This window comes from Prunus persica, chromosome G1 (genome assembly GCF_000346465.2).
Source record: "Prunus persica cultivar Lovell chromosome G1, Prunus_persica_NCBIv2, whole genome shotgun sequence".
NCBI classification, from domain to species: Eukaryota; Viridiplantae; Streptophyta; class Magnoliopsida; order Rosales; family Rosaceae; genus Prunus; species Prunus persica.
In genome coordinates, this window is record NC_034009.1 from 34,747,305 (window position 1) to 34,766,061 (window position 18,757).

The 18,757-nt window shown below is 39.2% G+C and overlaps 3 protein-coding genes across 3 annotated transcripts; 2 read left to right on the top strand and 1 right to left on the bottom strand.

Moving 5' to 3' along the window:
• On the top strand, positions 1,695–4,648 carry LOC18790874 (thylakoidal processing peptidase 1, chloroplastic). The gene is made up of 6 exons (XM_007223257.2): positions 1,695–2,800; positions 3,043–3,111; positions 3,230–3,298; positions 3,412–3,498; positions 3,604–3,671; positions 3,808–4,648. Exons 1-6 carry the CDS (start codon positions 2,096–2,098, stop codon positions 3,926–3,928), a joined length of 1,119 nt encoding a protein of 372 aa, XP_007223319.1. The 5' UTR covers positions 1,695–2,095; the 3' UTR covers positions 3,929–4,648.
• On the top strand, positions 11,160–15,376 carry LOC18789762. The gene is made up of 3 exons (XM_020563990.1): positions 11,160–11,894; positions 13,855–14,166; positions 14,416–15,376. The coding sequence occupies exons 1-3, from the start codon at positions 11,793–11,795 to the stop codon at positions 15,160–15,162; spliced, it is 1,161 nt and encodes a 386-aa protein (XP_020419579.1). The 5' UTR covers positions 11,160–11,792; the 3' UTR covers positions 15,163–15,376.
• LOC109946574 (protein NRT1/ PTR FAMILY 4.5-like) lies at positions 15,531–18,508 on the bottom strand. The gene is made up of 6 exons (XM_020554846.1): positions 18,438–18,508; positions 18,222–18,300; positions 17,892–18,109; positions 16,852–17,292; positions 16,605–16,729; positions 15,531–16,518 (listed from the first exon to the last, which is right to left on the bottom strand). Exons 1-6 carry the CDS (start codon positions 18,438–18,440, stop codon positions 15,645–15,647), a joined length of 1,740 nt encoding a protein of 579 aa, XP_020410435.1. The 5' UTR covers positions 18,441–18,508; the 3' UTR covers positions 15,531–15,644.

The window sequence follows — 18,757 nt, forward strand, 5'->3', positions numbered from 1 at the left end:
ATGATGTGACATGTCCATATAAATGAATGAAGTGTATTTTAATAAATACAATTAGAAAAACAGAAACTAGAATTTTATATGATGTAGTATGTACACATCACTTGCCACATCATGTGGTATGAAATTATAATATAAAAATATGGTAAGACTAGTATTATTCTTTCTTATTTGGGGCATGAGTGTTCTTACACCCATTTTAGGTGTAGGTTACGTGAAACATTAATAATTTTTAATTAATAGAGTATGCTAATATGGCCGGTCAATTCAGGGTTAAATAGTATCATTTACTACATTTAAAATAAAATAAAATAAAAAGAAGAAGAAAAGGGATTCATCGTTTAAATGGATGGACATTGTGACGGATGCAGTTGCGTCAATTAATCAGAATTTGGATGGAGAAGGGATCAAGCGTTTTGAAAATTACAAATATTCACATTATAATAATTCGTTTCCTTAATCTAATCAGCTATGTCGCTGACATATGCGCTTCCGTCATCAACTGCCTCCATACCAAACACTCACCCAGTCAAGCCTCAGATGCGTCAACTTCAAATTGTCAAACATCCCTTTTCTTATCCCAATTTCCATTTTATTATGGATTGTTGTATTTTTGAAGACTTTAATTCGAAGCCTCGCAAACTTCTTTTTTGAAGAAAACTCGCACAACTCATATTGGTTATTCTATTTTTCTTTTCTTTTGCCAACCATTGGATTGTGTTTTAATTATCACTGAAGACTTACTTATTTATTATTTTAAACAATAAAATTGCAGTGGAGTCTCGCCTACCTAATTTGTATTTGTAGATAAAGTATATGAAAGAAACTTATATATAACGATTGTTTACACCATTTACTAACAGGGACTTTATTTTTACTTGCTCAATCTTTTATTACTAGATGACGTGGTATTGTGGTATTGCTTAGTGATTGTAAAAAAATGAAATTCATAATGAGTTTAAATATATAAAAATAGACTAATTTTTTACATAAGTTGATATTTAAAATTTTAGGATATGAGTTGGTTGGAATATTATATTTTTACTTACTCATTGTAATCTATGTATGCCACTTAAATATTATATTTTTAAATACTTTTTCATATCTATTGCCAATACTAAGTAGCAATCAAAAATTTATATTCATTTTTTTATAATATTATGCATGAACGAGATATATCATGACGAATTCTTCAGAAAAAATTGTGTTCATACAAAAGTTGTAGGACAAATAAATTATGTGGTTTATATTTCATCGTGCAGAGGATATCCCTAGGGCTATTATTGTCTTTTGGGATCTGAATATTTTAATTTTTAGGAAGGTTGCAGGAAGGCGAGACAAATGTCATTCACATTAGAAGCCATTCCTTTGGTCAAAGTCATCCAAAATAATGGAAAACGACATGGTATTCTAGCCATTCTTTTACATAAACTTCCACGAAGAACCTCTCGACCTTTTAATAGTTGAATGACCAAATTACCCCGGGAGTTATGTGGAATTTTCTTATTAACATGTATAAGTTCCCATTATAGTATAAATATTAAAATAAAATTATAATATTTTGTAAAATTGTCCAACATGTTTGTTGAATTTAAAGATTAACTTTAAAATCTGAAAATAATTATATATAAAAAAAAAAGATTACTAAAAAAATCCGTATTTTGTGGCAAAAATCTGCACAGAATGAAATGTAATCGTAAATAAGGAAAGAAACAAAGGCCACTTTTTAATAGAATTTCAGCCGCCGTTCTATTAAACCTATACTCTTCCCCATTTGACGCCCATCTTGGTATTTTCTGGCGTCTCCAAATCCACCTGCTCGTGACTCGCGAGTCGTGAGCCCCTCACTCTCTCTCCGGTAAAGCTCGGCCACCATCTCCGAGCTTTTCCATAAACCCTAATTTTTCAAATCCCCAAACACCTCCATTCCTTTCCTCAGCTGTAACCCGGCCTTTCAATTCACCTTTCCCTTCCTCGCTTCATTGTCTTGCACAACCGAAATGGCATCCATCGTTTGCTAGGGCTCTCTAGATCAACTTTATCAGTCTCCGAGAGCACACTGCATCACGTCTTCACCTACCTAATCAAATTCGTAGTCATGGCTATCCGCGTCACGCTAAGCTTCTCCGGCTATGTCGCCCAAAACCTAGCATCCTCGGCAAATCTCCGGGTCGGAAATTGCCGAGGATTTCACGAATGCTGGGTCAGGTCTCGGGTATTCGGATCAAACCAAAAGCCCGAATTCGACCCCTCCGTCCCCGTCCGCAAGTACCACCAGACCCAATTCTCCCGTTCGAAGCCGAGCTCGCTGGCCGCTAAGACTTTGCCGTCCTTGTACACAGCCCTCGCCGAAGAGATTGTCGGCGAGAGTTCCAAGAGCCCGATCGTCTTGGGCTTGATCTCGCTTCTGAAGTCAACGGCTTTCGTTGCGGGTGTCTCTTCAGCTCCGTCTGCTATGGGTATTTCGCCGTTCAAACCCGGTTCGATCATGCCTTTTTTACAGGTCTCCAAGTGGCTTCCCTGCAACGAGACTGTTCCGGTGTCTATATTGAAGGAAGTGGACAAAGGCGGAACCTTGTGTGTGGATGAGGTCGCTGAGGTCCCGCGGTTGACTAAAAAAGAATTGGGGAGGAGCGGTTTCTTATCGCGCTTGTTGAATTCTTGCTCGGAGGACGCTAAGGCTGTGTTCACTGCTGTCACTGTTAGTGTCTTGTTTAAGTCCTTCTTGGCCGAGCCCAGATCGATTCCCTCCACTTCTATGTACCCTACTCTGGATGTGGGTGATCGCGTTTTAGCCGAGAAGGTGAGCCCATGTTCATATCAGTATATTTAATTGGTGGAATTATGTTGGTTTTTTGATTAATTGATAATTGATTTAGTATTCATTAGTACAAAATTGTGAATTTGGAATTGGGATATGTAATGTTATGTTTGCAAGTATTATTTGGTTGATTTCATAAATGTGAAAACCAGATTTTCTGTCAAAGTTTTATTTTTGAAATTGCTTATGCCCATCTGATTTATATCCTTCCCTTGATAAATCAGGTTTCATATTTCTTTAAGAAGCCTGAGGTTTCAGATATAGTAATTTTCAAGGCACCTCCAATCTTACAGGTATTGTGTACAATCACATTTTATAAGGATTTTCGAGGAACCTCCATTTACATTTTGTAAGAGTTTTTCACATGTGGGTGCTGACATTATATTCTTGTGTTTTTCGTGCACTCTGTAGGAAATTGGTTATAGCTCAGGCGATGTATTCATTAAAAGAATTGTGGCTAAGGCTGGAGATTGTGTTGAGGTATAAATCTCATTAATCTTGAAGTAGTTGTTTATAGCTCTGGCTGTACTCATAGATACGAAAACATACGTATTTTGTTTTTTGACATGTTTTATTTTGTGTGTATGGAATAGGTTCGCAATGGAAAATTGCTGGTAAATGGTCTTGTTCAAGATGAACATTACATATTAGAGCCGCTTGCTTATGAAATGGATCCAGTGGTAAGCATCCTTTTCTAGGTTTATGTTTTCCTTCAGTTGATTTGCTTATGGTGACACTGAATTGTGCTTACAAAAACATTGCAATCTGTTTGCTTGATTTTTCAGCTCATTCCAGAAGGCTATGTCTTTGTAATGGGAGATAATCGGAACAATAGTTTTGACTCTCATAACTGGTAATTCTAAACTCTTAGTATTGCATTTTCTGGTAAAAAAACTGTTAGTATTGCATATGAATAGTTAAGATCATTATTCTTCAAACTGAATTGTTATATCTCTGACATGCCGATGTGGTTAACTTCTTGTGTTCAGGGGTCCACTTCCTGTCAAAAACATTCTTGGCAGATCAGTATTTCGCTATTGGCCTCCCTCCAAAGTATCTGACACCACATATGAACCACAAGTAGCAGACAATGCTGTTGCAATTTCTTGACACATTGCCCTCTGTTTGCTGGGGGGAGGACCTCAGAAGATTTTCTTCTTCTCTTTATCAAGATATTGAATTTGTTTACACCACTCTCTTGGTTCGTTGTTGGGCACGTTGAACGTGCTTTGGATGGATATCTTATCCGTCAGTCTGTGAATCTGTATGACTTTTAAACTTACGTTTGACAAGAGAGTGGGGAAAAAAAAGATGAAGCTAAGCTATCATTTTGTCTGATTCATCAATTACTTTGTTCATATATGTTTGGAGGTTCAGCTGCTGCCATACATGAGGTTTTAGCACCTGTGAGAGACCAAATATCTGAAGGGAAAGATATGGCACCGCTCGTGCTGAGTGAAGGTATGATTCTGATTGCCTTTGAAGCTGGTGGGGATGCGGTGAGATGGAGATGGTAGATGCAGATGGTTCTTTACAGGATACGCTGAAAGCCTCGGCAGATGAATTACATTGGACTCCCTTTTCCTGTTGCCTGTAGGATTGCTTCCAAGCATCTTTGTAATGACGTCTTTGGAGTTGGAGTTTTGCTGTTCCAACTTGCATTTTATCAAGACGCATTCATTATCTGTGTAAATCGTTTTTGGTTAGTAATTCAGATCAACCTGCTTTTGATTGAGTTGATCGTACTATTACTATTATTTTTACTGTTGTTGTGATAAAGCCTACAGCGAACAATGTCAATTTTAACATTTTTCTGGTTTTGTTGATCAACCCGCATTCTCTAATAATAAAGATCATATAATTAGAAAACTACTTATCTGTTATAAAGAAGTGAAGTTCACATAGATAAAGTTAGAGGGTATTAGTTAAAAGATGGGATAATGATGTTTGGGAGAACTCATTATGTCTCCCTTAAAAGCTGTTTGCTTTGCCTATAAATATGCATTATATTTGCTTGTAAACACACACGAAAGAGAGAAGAGAATAGAGTGAGAGTTAGAGAGAAGAGAAAGAGTGGAGTCTATCTGGGGAGAAATTCTGTCAGTGTAAACACCACAAAGAGAAATATAATTCCACTCCCAATATTACAGTGGTACTTCTCATCCTCTGATTATTCTAGTTTTATAACACGTTATCAGCACGATAGTCTCTCCTTTTTATTTTTGAATTTTTCCCAACTCAACACTATGTGGTTATTTCTCTGTCTCCTCTTTGTCATATGTCTACTCTCACTTTACTACTACGATGACATGCAAATTTTCTTTTTTGTGTTCTCACAATTTCTATGTTGTTTTATCCATGCTTGTTTAATTTACTTCTTTGTAACGTAATTTGGAATGACGTGGTTTTTATACCCCATCCTGTTATTTTATGGTGGTGTAATTTTTTTTAACCATCGCGTTGTAACATAAATTATTGTAATAAAATGATGGTGTGATCTTAAAACCCATCTATTATATCTTGAATAGTGGCGCAGTTATATTGCCGACAATATATGATATATTATGCACTTCATATATATTATGTGGAGGTTTTTATCCCCATATTTATTTTATTTATGGTATGGAGTAGGTTTATTATTCATACGACAATATTTATTTAAAGGTGTGGCCCGGGTTTATCGTCCACACAGCTGCCTTTACTTTTATTTAAAAAGTATGGAGCAGAATTAGTGCCCATACAAGCACATTTACTCTTACTTAAAGTATGATGTGGAATTAACCTTCATACTTTATGAATTTACTTTACTGCACATTTACTTTTATTAAAAGTATTATGTGGAATTAACCCTCATACTTTATAAATTTACTTTACCGCATATTTACTTTTATTTAGAGTATGGTGTGGAATTAACGTCCATACAACAAACAATTTACTTTATGAATTTATTTTACCGCACATTTAATTTTATTTAAGGTATGGTGCTGGTTTATCGTCCATACTAGCAAATTCATAGCACTTTTTTTTGTCATCAATTAATATACCTGAATAATGAGGGCCTGAAATTCCTATTAATAAGTGGCTTAATATCCCAGATCCCGAGCCTAAAGTTTCGGATGGCAAATTTGGCAAAACTAGAGTTTGCTGCCTTGTACCTTTCCGGGGACAACTATTTATCATGGGTCCTGGATGCCAAAATTCATCTACGAGCCAATGGCCTCGGACAAACAATTGTAGATGAGAATGATGCTTCGCCTGAAGAGAATGCGAAACCATGATCTTTCTTCGCCGCCACATCCATGAAGCGCTGAAGAGCGAATATGTGGTGGTTGATGAACCGTTGGTTCTATGGAAAGCTCTAGGTGAAAGATACGATCACCAAAGGATGGTGACTCTCCCAAGAGCTAGATACGAATGGACTTACTTGAGATTTCAAGATTTCAAGTCAGTGTCCGAGTATAACTCTGCTATGCACAGAATTACCTCATTAATGAGGCTATGTGGGGAAAATATATCTGAGGAGGATATGCTCGAAAAAACTCTGAGCACTTTTCATGCTTCAATTGTCCTCCTTCAGCAGCAATAGACATAGCGGTTTCAAGAAGTACTCGGAACTTGTATCTTGCCTCTTGTTAGCTGAGCAGAATAATGAGCTTTTATTAAAGAATCACCAATCTCGCCCAACGGGCTTAGTACCACTTCCTGAAATAAATGCTGCATCTCAGGAAGTGAATGCCACTTCATCTCGTGGCAGTATCTACAAACGTGGGCGAGGGGGCAAGCGTGGCCGCTGGCAAGGAAGCAGAAAAGATCGTGGTGCTCGTTCAGAGGGTTTAGGTCCAAGGAGCGGTCCATCCACGAATGACAAAAATGCATCCCGTAATAAGGGAAAGGCACAGACGAGCCATGTGCCTAGAAATGTTGAAAGCACTTGCCACAGATGTGGTGCAAAGGGACATTGGGTGCGTGCATGTTGTACGCCCAAGCATTTGACGGATCTCTATCAAGCTTCACTTAAGAACATGAAAGTGGAGATAAATTACATTGATCATGCTCCCCCAGCCACAGATGGCTCATCAGAAATATCGCGTCAGCTAAACAAGACGCATCTGGATGTTTCTGATTTTGTTACTGAAAGAGGGAATGAAGCTTATGAGTTCGAATTAGATTAAATTCCTTAATGTACTATGTGTATTAGCTGAAGTGTTGTTTAATTTTTCATTTCAATCCAATAAAAGTGGTAATGTTTTCTTCTTTATTGATTTAGCTTATTTTACTTATTTGAAGACATGGATGTAAATTATGGATGCCCTCAAAACAAAGTCTATGACAAAGATATTTGTCTTGCAGACAGCGCGACTACTCATACGATCATTCAAGATCGGAAGTATTTCTCAAAATTAATGCTTACAAAAGCAAAGGTAACAACCATATCAGGTCATGCAAATCTGATTGAAGGCTCAGGAATAGCCTAAATTATGTTACCAAATGGAACAATACTGTCCATTCCATATGCTTTGTATTCATCTAACTCCAGAAGGAATCTGTTGAGTTTCAAAGATATACGTTTGAATGGCTACCATGTTGAAACAAAGAAAGAGGAAAACATGGAATATCTTTGCATTACCTCCAGTGATACCCAAAAGCGTATACTGGAGAAGCTTTGTGCGCTCTCATCAGGATTGTATTATACAACTATACGGACAATTGAGGCACATAGTGTCATGAACCAAGAGTCCATTGACTCAAATGCTTTTAAGTTTTGGCATGACAGGTTGGGTCATCCTGGATCCACCATGATGCGCAGGATCATCACCAACTCTAAAGGGCATCCCTTGTTAACTAAACACATTATGTTATCAAGTGACATCTTTTGCCAAGCTTGTTCACAAGGGAAGTTGGTGATCAGACCATCACAACCAAAGGTTGATGTTGAGTCTCCATCATTTTTACAGAGAATTCAAGGGGACATTTGTGGACCTATTCATCCCCCATGTGGACTATTTCGGTACTTTATGGTCTTGGTGGAGGCATCTACCCGATGGTCACATGTTTGTCTTTTGTCTACTCGGAATATGGCATTTGCTAGGCTTTTGGCTCAGATAATTAAATTACGAGCCCAATTCCCAGATTATCCCATTAAGTCAATCAGACTCGATAATGCTGGTGAATTTACATCTTAGACTTTTGATGACTACTGCATGTCACTAGGCATTGACATTGAACATCCTGTTCCCTATGTGCACACTCAAAATGGCTTGGTAGAAGCTTTAATTAAGCCCATTCAGTTGATAGCATGCACTTTGCTAATGAAAACAAAGTTGCCAGTTTCTGCTTGGGGATATGCCATTTTACATGCAGCATCACTTGTGCAATTGAGGCCCGTCGCCAACAATCAATATTCTCCAATACAACTTGTATTAGGGAATCAACCAAACATTTCACATTTAAGAATTTTTGGGTGTACGGTATATGTGCCCATTGCACCACCGCAACGTACTAAGATGGGCCCTCAACGCAAATTGAGAATTTATGTTGGTTTTGATTCACCATCTATCATCAGATATCTGGAACTCCTGACGGGTGATGTTTTTACCGCACGGTTTACGGATTGTCATTTTGATGAGACAATCTTCCCACCATTAGGGGGAGAAAAATCTGTGTCTAAAGAACAAGGCAAACTCATTCCTGAAGAACGACATGAATTATCGTGGAATGTATCCACATTGTCTCATCTCGATCCTCATACTGCTCAATGCAAAAACGAAGTGAGAAGGATCGTTCACCTCCAAAGTATTGCAAATCAGATGCCAGATGTATTTAATGATGCAGCAAAGGTGACGAAGTCTCATACCCAGCTGCAAATGCACCCACATGGATTGATGTCCATAATGGACAAAGCAATGTGCCAGCAAATGGTTCATCTGCTGCACGCCTGAAGCGTGGCAGACTAGTAGGCTCAAAGGATTGAGTTCCTCGAAAGAGGAAGTTAATGGACAAAATGAATCCAAATGAAATAAATAGAGAGCCCACAATTCATAATTCAAATGCCCCTAAAGAGGGACAGGTACTTCCTGAAGAGGAAAACGTCATTGGTGAGAGAAGTGCCCCTGGAGTGGCAACTCTACCTGAAAGTCAAGAAATCTCCATAAATTATACGTTAACTGATGAATTATGGAGTAGAAATGAGATGATCATCGATGATATATTTGCATTCTCAGTGGCTGCTGAGATTATAACAGATGATGATATTGAGCCGTGCTCTATTAATGAATGTACACAGAGGCAAGATTGGCCTAAGTGGATAGATGCAATCCAGGCAGAATTAAATTCTTTGGTAAAAAGGAGTGTTTTTGGACATATTGTTCCAACTCCACCCAATGTGAACCCTGTAAGTTACAAGTGGGTATTTACAAGAAAGCGCAATGAGAAAAATGAAATCTCAAGGTATAAAGCGCGACTCGTTGAGCAAGGTTTTTCACAAAGGCCTGGAATTGATTATGCGGAAACGTACTCTCCAGTAATGGACACAATTACATTATGTTACTTAATAAGTTTGGCGGTTTCAAAAAAACTTAAAATGAGACTCATGAATGTCATTACCGCATATCTGTATGGAGAATTGGATACAGATATATACATGAAAGTTCCAGAAGGATTCAAGCTGCCTGAAGCAGCCAGAAATAAACCACGGGGCATGTTCTCAGTTAAATTAAGAAGATCATTATACGGGCTAAAACAATCTGGACGAATGTGGTACAATCGTCTCAGTAAGTATTTACTGAAGGAAGGATACACAAATGATCCTATTTGCCCATGTGTGTTTATTAAGAAATCAGAGTCTGGATTTTCGATAGTAGCAGTATATGTCGATGACATGAATCTAATTGGAACTTCTGAAGAGCTTCAAAAGATTGCTGATTATCTCAAACGTGAGTTTGAGATGAAAGATCTTGGAAAGACAAAATATTTTCTTGGCTTGCAGATTGAGCACAGTGCTAATGGAATTTTGGTGCATCAATCAACCTATACTGAAAAAATATTGAAACGGTTTGGCATGGATAAAGCCCATCCACTTAGCACTCCAATGGTCGTTCGGTCGTTTGATACTAAAAAAGACCCATATTGTCCAAAAGGGGATGATGAAATAGTCTTTGGTCCAGAAGTACCATTTCTTAGAGCAATAGGTGCTTTATTGTACGTAGCACAATGTACCAAACTAGACATATCATTTTCATAGGAAGGTACAGTAATGCTCCAACAAGGCGACATTGGACCGGCATCAAACATGTTCTACGAGACCTTCGTGGGACAACATACATGGGCTTATTCTATTCCAGTGAATCGACCAACGCCCAGAGTATTGTTGGGTATGCTGATGCAGGATATCTCTCTGATCCACATCAAGGACGATCACAGACTGGGTATGTATTTACATGTGGAGGAACTGCAATCTCATGGCACTCAACGAAACAAACACTAGTGGCCACATCTTCTAATCACTCAGAAATACTTGCCCTCCATGAAGCCAGTCTTGAATGCGTTTGGTTAAGGTCGGTGATCCATCACATCTGAAGCACATGTGCCCTGCCCTCAACAACAGACACTCCAATAATCCTGAATGAGGACAATGCAGCTTGTATTGCTCAAATCACATGAGGGTATATCAAGGATGACATGACTAAGCACATATCACCAAAGTTTTTCTACACACATGAGCTCCAGAAGAGTCAAGAAATCAAAGTCAGACAAATTCGCTCAAGCGATAACCTGGCACATCTCTTTACCAAATCATTGCCGAAATGTACATTCCAAAAGTTAGTGCATGGCATCAGATTACGACAACTCTGCAAGCAATCAAGTTGGAGCATGCAAAATCAGGGAGAGCATTCAAGAGTCCTCTAACACATAACATATGCGCGTTGTACTCTTTTTCCTTCGACTAGGGTTTTTCCCACCGGGTTTTTCCTAACAAGGTTTTAACGAGGCAACATGAGCACATTACCCTTATGTCCCAAATAAAGTTGTACTCTTTTTCCTTCGCTTAGGTTTTTTCTCACTGGGTTTTTCCAAGCAAGGTTTTAATGAGGCAACCAATCTAGGGACATGTGGTCTTCAAGGGGGAGTGTTATAAAGAAGTGAAGCCCACATAGATAAAGCTAGAGGGTATTAGTCAAAAGATGGAGATAAAGCTAGAGAGTATTAGTTAAAAGATGGGATAATAATGTTGGGAAGAAATCATTATGTCTCCCTTAAAAGTCATTTGCTTTGCCTATAAATAGGCATTATATTTGCTTGTAAACACACACGAAAGAGAGAAGAGAATAGAGTGAGAGTCAGAGAGAAGAGAAAGAGTGGAGTCTATCTGAGGAGAAATTCTGTCAGTGTAAACACCACAAAGAGAAATATAATTCCACTCCCAATATTACAGTGGTACTTCTCATCCTCTGATCATTCTAGTTTTATAACATTATCCAGCATTACTCTGGTTTGGATTGTTCGATTTTTCAGTTTAACTGGTACAACAAAACCGATCTTATCCAAAATGGTCACAAAAGAAAAACAAATCCCCATCAATCCAAATGAATTTATCTTCTAAATGGAATTTCGAAACCTTTTATTAAATTTTCAAGTTTATAAAACCTCTTCGGTCCAATACCACCCCCCAAAAAAAAAAAAAAAACTTGAAAAGTGAACAGAACCAGCACAACTACATGAAGAACTAATAATAGCAAAAAATCAAAAATTAAAATTAAGAAAAGCGGCAGTAATTAATTGAACCGTCTGATCAACAAGGCCTTATCATCAATCGTTCATCCCAACCGCAAAACGCAAAACGCAAAACGCAAAACGCATACGCAGAAGCACATGGCGGTTGTTGTGGTGGTAAGTCGGTGGTTCAGGAGAGAGAGTGCGATGCGATCCCTTCCGCTTAGTCAGTGGTTCAAGAAACATACAATTACAATTTACAAAGATGAGGAGGACCGGCACTCTCCTCGTCTCCCTCATCCTCTTCCTTATATTCCCACTTCAATCAATTCTTGCTTTTAATTCTTCCACCACCCAAATCTTGCAGGTACTTCTTCCTCCTCCTCCATCTTATTTACATGATTTCTGTTGGCGTGACTTGTGGATATTGACTTACTTTCCTTACACACCAAGAATTCCTATTATAATTGTAATTGATTTACTTTAATTCCTGATTTCCTACTGCAAATAGATTTAGGAATTTATTATTTACTTGCCCATTCAGGTTTCGTTGTATTATAAATATAACCTCCTACAAGGAGAAGAATACACAGAAAATTCCCACAAACAAATATTCTCTCAATAGTTTTAATATTTTAGCATGGTATCAGAGCCTGGTTCGATCTAGGGACCTGTGCTTGTGTTCTTCTTGAAATTTAAGTGCTCTTCTCCCCCCTTGAGAGGGGGGGGGAGGGGGAGTGAAAGGGATATGTTTATTGACCTATCCCAATTACCTTGACATATTTCCATGAAGATGTTGCTTATTTCTTGACTCCGACGACCCCTTCTCTTTAAGGGGAGAGGAAGATTGAAGAGAAGTTGTGTCTGAGTGAATTAACTAAAGTTTATATGGAAGAATTTATTGTTGCCACTGCCGTGCTCATGGGGTTTCTGTGTTCTGCCTTACCTATTGCCGTGCTCACAGGGTTTCTGTGTTCTGCCTTATCAATTGCTATGGTCACACAGTTTCTGTGTTCTGCCTTACCTACTGCCGTGCTCACAGGGTTTCTGTGTTCTGCCTTATCTACAGCCGTGCTCACAGGATTTCTGTGTTTTGCTATGTGCCCTATTTTTTAGGGTTTGCTCTTGTGTTTCCGCTGTGAACTTTGTTTTAGTTTGTCACTTGTTTCACTCGTGGTTGACTAAAAGATCTTCTCTACAATTGTTACTTCTCAAGTATGGTGTTTTGTGACTCGCTTGTCAAGTTGAGCGTGCGAAATATCTTTACCCAACTTGAGGGGGAGTGTTGGCGAGTCCTTACTTAGTTAGAATTTTGGTTCCTTATTTCATTAGAATTTTGGTTACTTACCAATTATATTTTGTCCTATTGTAATAGAGATTATTTTATTTAGTGTTATGGGGGTTGATGATTTTTTCAATCCTCATGGAGGTAGCACCACCGACTCATTCTCTCATTCTCTACCAACCATCGTTGAGTTGAATGCCCAGATGGCTCCGCTCCTACAGATGCAGACTTTGACCCCGAACCCGATCCAGAATCAGGATCCTCTTTTGACGACCCCGACCCCGACTATGATGACGACCACCCAGACCCCGACCCCGACTATGACGACGACGACCCCGACCCCGACCCCGACTCTGAAGACGACCTCGACCCCGACCCCGACTCCGAAGACGACCCCGACCCCGACCCCGACTCCGTAGACGACCCCAACCCCCACTCCGATGATGACCCCAACCTCGAATTTGGCTCTGATTCAGACCCTGATCCCGATTTCAACTCTGACTCCGGCCTCGACTCAGGCTCATATTCCGATCCCAATTCCTACTCAACTGTATCCTATGCATCTTCCGCTGCACAGATTATGACTTCTCGACTAACGACCCCGACACATGGACCAGATTGCGCATTTTGTGAAATCCGAGGATCAATTGGCGGATATTTTGACAAATGCGATTTCCAGTAAAGCATTCCACAATTCACTAGATCAGTTGGGCATTGGCGACATCTATGCACCAACTGAGGGGGAGTGTTGGCGTGACTTGTGGATATTGACTTACTTTCCTTACACACCAAGAATTCCTATTATAATTGTAATTGATTTACTTTAATTCCTGATTTCCTACTGCAAATAGATTTAGGAATTTATTATTTACTTGCCCATTCAGGTTTCGTTGTATTATAAATATAACCTCCTACAAGGAGAAGAATACACAGAAAATTCCCACAAACAAATATTCTCTCAATAGTTTTAATATTTTAGCAATTTCTTCTCTCTTTGATTTTTAATTACTACTTTTCTTTCCCATTTTTGCCAAATTTGAAGGATGTGTTAAAGAAAATATCGGCCAAGCACAAGTGGTATTTGCAGGACATCAGGGTTTCGAGGTTGGATGCCAGCAGGGTTCGCTTCGGGAGCGCCCAGCGATATGAGTTCCGGGTCGGATTCGGGAAGATCCCCGTAGGGGTCTTGTTCTCCGACGACGTCGCTTCCTGGAAAAAGTTCAGGCAACCCAGAACCCATTTCGGCTCTCTCGTTAAGGAGCTCAGCTCCATGGCTGTAGTTGACACCTTCAAAGTGGAGGGTCCCTTTGAGTTACGGGTCGGCGGCATTCATCACCTCTCCCTTTCATTGCCGGTACGCTCTATTTCATAACTCAGTGCTTAATTGAATCATCAATTTCAGAGTTTTAATAGTTGCATCGTTTCAATCTTCAAACTGTCTTTGAATGTTCAAGTGGTGTGTGAGCTTTTGGTCAATTTCATGCACAAATAGCTAGCTCAAGAATTACACTTGCAATGATCTCTTAAAAGCTCAACACTACATATAGTACTGGGTTGAACAGTGAGTGTGTTTTAATACATTATTGGCGTTTATATATTGTAGATGAACACTACATATAGTGGGTTTAAAAGGGTTCTTGTTGGTAAAGGCATCACTGTTGAAGTAAGTGGAGCTACAGAAGTTTCTGTGTTTCATGCATCTGATCTTGGGTTATCATCAAAAGGAAGTGGTGCTATTGGCAAGGAGAAAAGTGAGTTTTGGCCTATTTGGCATTCATACTGCACACCGTTATTTCCTATTCGTGTTTTAGGGCCTGCAACGTTGGTTGCATACAAGACTCGAAATCCTGATGCCTACATTGAGACCAAATTTATGTCCAAGGAGATAATTGAGTTCTTGCCAGAGAAGTGCTACAGAAGCCATGCTTACAAGAAACGGGCTTGTCCCATTGATTCTTTACGTTTGAGGATATCTATGCTGGAAAGCATTTGGAAAAGCTTTCTTGGTGATAGAATTCGCCAAAGTGGTTTGTCAGGATTTGTTGAAGGGAAAATCAAAGCTTCAACTGTTGTCCGTTTCAAGGTTGAGCTCGAAAGGGAATTTCGGAGGAATGGTGCACTTCAGGGCAAGGCAGGGTGGAGAACTAGGCCGGCCGTTGAACAGGTATGGTTTGAAGTTTTGGCAAGAGTGGAATTTGGGAGGGTGAAGCCTCTCATGGTTAAAGAGATTAGGCCCTTCATTGTAGCAGATTCAATTGCGTGGAGTAGTTTGATGTCTAATATTTCCTTCACCAAGTCCTCATCTGTCCTTGTACCTTCTGAGGCGCTAACGTTGGATGTGAAGTGGTAGAGGAAACATGTTGTAACATAGTACTCATGTTTGAGAATGTTTTACAGATTAAGGTGGCAAGGGGTTGTCTGTGTCCTTGCCCCTTCTCTGGATGATGGATGAAACAGTACATGTCAATTGGTAAATAACCCTCTTATTTGGTCCTGTAAATAAATTGTTCATGGAAAAGAAACAAACGTTATACAGAAGTTTGATCTTATTTTGATTTTTTTGACTTCATTACTAGTTTCGACTAAGCTTAGCCTTGTGTGTTTTTCTTTTATTTTGTATTTCGACTTTTAAAGGAAATCTTAAGCTTTGATCTGTTTTCAAATATAGAAATTAAATTAGATAATTAGAAAAAAAAGACCCTTTAGAGAGGAAATTGCTAGGTTTAATACAACAATGAAACCAACTTTTATAAATAATTATTGGATCTGATTACAATATTATATGCTAATTATCCGTTGAATACCACAATAAAACCTTTAATTCTAGCCTCCTTACTTAGGCTCTTTTACCATTTCAACTTTTCCGTTCAAGTCACATTGCTTGAAAACTTCGACCTTTTTGTACTTATACCAAGATGCACAGATCAAATAAGCTACAAAATTCAGTACACTCAGCCCCGCCAACAACCAGTAGAAATAATTCAACTTGTCTCTGTTCAAGTTATTACTGGCCAGCCACCCTCCGCTGACTTTATTGACCACCTCCACCACCATTGAGCTCAAGAAGTAGCCAAATGCTATCGAACACCATGAGATGGCTGTGCTCAGTGACTTCATACCAGCTGCGCTCTCAGCATAGAAAAACTCCAAGAGCCCTACCAAAGTAAACATATCTGCTGCTCCAAAAATAGCATACTGCAAGCCCAGCCAAAACACGCTCATCGGCAGAGGCTCAATACTGTCCACCATGTTGTGTTCAATGGCCACAGATTTTCTGCGAGTCTCTATGAGCGCAGCAACCGCCATGGAAATAACTGAGAGCACCAACCCAACCGCGATCCGCTGAAGGTGTCGTATCCCAGTTGGAATTCCAGTGAATTTTCGAGCAATTGGCACAAAAACTCTGTCGTATATTGGGATGAGAAAGAACATAACCAGTAAAGGGATTACTGGGATTGATGGGCCGGGAATTTTGAAGCCAAGGATATGCGTGTCCATGGTATTGCTTTGTTGGACTGAGAAGGTCTGAAGCTGTGCCAAGCACGTGTTCATGAAGACAGTACTGAATATGATTGGGAGCATGCGAATTAGGAGCTTTGTTTCTTCAACTTGTGTGACTGTGCACAGGTTCCAGGATCCATGAGCTTTAGATGTTGAAGAACCATCAGCAGCAGTGGCACCAAAGACTGCCGCCCGGTCCAAGAATCTGCAAAATTATATTTACTATTAAGCTTATTTGAAGTAGGACTGTAGGAGGGGGCTGGATTTCAAAGTGTAGTTATTTTAATGTACCTGAATTGATCTGTTCTCTGAAGAATTTCATTTTGTTCCCCTGCTTCTTTGTCATGGATCTCATATAGCTCATCTGCATTCTCCGGAATTCGAAGCTTTCGGTTTTTGGTAGCAGCCACAAGAACCTGAACATTCAAAAACAAAACTACATATCAATATTGAGGAACCAATAAATTTATGAGCATATATAACAGAGCAGAGTGATGCAGTGCAGGGGACCAATTATTGACACAAAACTTGTGGCTACCTGTAGGATACTTAGGAGGGGGCTGCCCTTGGGAACATTGTTTCTGTACAGAGACTTTCCCATGCACACAAACACAACAGCAAAGAAGACTGCCATGGTGCACAAACCGAAGGCCAAGTCCCAGCCCCGGTTCGAGCTTATCCATACAACAACGGTGACACCAAACATGGCTCCAATGGTGAGGCTGAACAAGAACCAGTTGAAGAAGCTCGACAACTGTGCTCCCCCGTTCGGGTCCTTCTCATCGAATTGGTCAGCTCCCAAAGCTGGTAAAGCCGACTTGACGCCGCTGGTGCCTAATGCAATTAGGTAGAGGCCAGTGTAAAGGATCGCAAGTTGGTTTGTGTCTGCAGCCTCGCATGTTTGGCCTGGTGTAACATTTTGGCATGGGAACGGTCTTAGCTGGTGGAAGTGTGCTTGTACAGTTAACAACCCAAGTCCCTGCAAATGTGGAAATCATGTAATTAAGCATAAAATTCAATTGGAGGAGTTGTTTATTGAAGCTATAGCAATTAGATGATAGAAAAGTTAACTAATAATTTTTTTCTATTGGTTTGTAAGAGGGATGGGACTGGAAAGTTGCAAATATATTAATCCGAAAAATATATATATATATATATATATATATACAAAGTCGACCTTATTTTTTATTGTTTGCATTAGATCATCAACCAGTAGCTACATGATATCTGCGTCAGCTATTATGTAGGTTGTCGATGATCTTCTGCTGACCATTGTGGCCAAGCTTTAGAATATACATGTATAATTGTTGCAGGCCATGGCTAGGCTTCAGAAAGTTTTTCTTTGGATGAATATCTTTTAGTTATTTTGGTTGTAGTCGTAGGTACATGCAACTTGCCACTCATGGTACAAAGGGACAAATAAAAAGCACATATATTTTCAGAAGGGAATATTTTCAAACTTAGTCTTTCATCTAAACAGTATCAGAACTAACAGAGTAGAATTAGTGGTAACAGAATTAGCAAGTGTAAGAAAAAAAATTCATTCAATTTCTGAGTTCTTCTTGTAGAAAAACGTACCAGTAATTCGATGAATCCGAAGACGACACAAGTTTTGAACCTTGACCAATAGGTATCAGATATGAATCCACCAACAAGTGTTAGCATAAATGCAGTTCCCATGAAATTGGTAAGGGTGGTAGCCGACTTTGTCAAGCTCAAGTTCATATATCCATAGAAGTAAGTCACAAGGCTCACAGCATTTGCAACAAATGACATGTTCTCAAGACCCTCCGTGGCTGCATGCATACATACGTACGAATTTATTCACCATCAATAATTAAAAGATAAATTAGAGTATGCAAAATGCAGAAAATGAGTGGTTAGTGTCAATTATTTATAGTCACCCACCGTATACAAAAAGTGCAGCTCGATTTCCTCCTAGCCTTGCTGCCTGCTTAGGCTGCCCTTTAAATCCTCCGCAGATGCCCTGTTCATAATTTCAAATTAGAAACTGAATTAAGTACATAGAACAATAGCTGCCAAATGAAAACCACACGTCGAATATGTTAAGGAATTTTCTTAGGTCCTAAAGAAAAACAACTTTGCTGAACTGAGAAGGCTTACCATTGTGGTAGCAAGGAACCTAAGGTACACAAAGCAGCCTTTTGCTTCTCAGTTTTGTGGAGGTTGACTGAGTTTGATACCAAGCTCCAGTGATCACTAGCTTTATATATAGAAACTCATGGATGCTGCTGCTGCTACATTGACAATGCCAACAAAAAGGAACCAAGTGGCATCTTGGGAAACACTTGATTGGCTGCATTTTGTTTCTTAATTATCCAATCAGGGCATTATCATATTAGTGAGATGTGAGATATATCAGAGCTGGAAAATGTCAATCACCCAATTACCTCAATTATTGACATGTGGAGAATTATGTTTCT

Bases quoted from the DNA above. Each gene is read 5' to 3' on its own strand.
- LOC18790874 (XM_007223257.2), top strand. From the start codon at position 2,096: ATGGCTATCCGCGTCACGCTAAGCTTCTCCGGCTATGTCGCCCAAAAC. The intron at 3,112-3,229 runs GTATTGTGTACA...TGCACTCTGTAG, and splicing joins AGGCACCTCCAATCTTACAG to GAAATTGGTTATAGCTCAGG. The intron at 3,299-3,411 runs GTATAAATCTCA...TGTATGGAATAG, and splicing joins AGGCTGGAGATTGTGTTGAG to GTTCGCAATGGAAAATTGCT.
- LOC18789762 (XM_020563990.1), top strand. From the start codon at position 11,793: ATGAGGAGGACCGGCACTCTCCTCGTCTCCCTCATCCTCTTCCTTATA. The intron at 11,895-13,854 runs GTACTTCTTCCT...CCAAATTTGAAG, and splicing joins CCACCACCCAAATCTTGCAG to GATGTGTTAAAGAAAATATC. The intron at 14,167-14,415 runs GTACGCTCTATT...TATATATTGTAG, and splicing joins ACCTCTCCCTTTCATTGCCG to ATGAACACTACATATAGTGG.
- LOC109946574 (XM_020554846.1), bottom strand. The intron at 18,110-18,221 runs GTGGGTGACTAT...GTATGCATGCAG, and splicing joins AGCTGCACTTTTTGTATACG to CCACGGAGGGTCTTGAGAAC. The intron at 16,730-16,851 runs GTAGCCACAAGT...TTGAATGTTCAG, and splicing joins CCCTCCTAAGTATCCTACAG to GTTCTTGTGGCTGCTACCAA.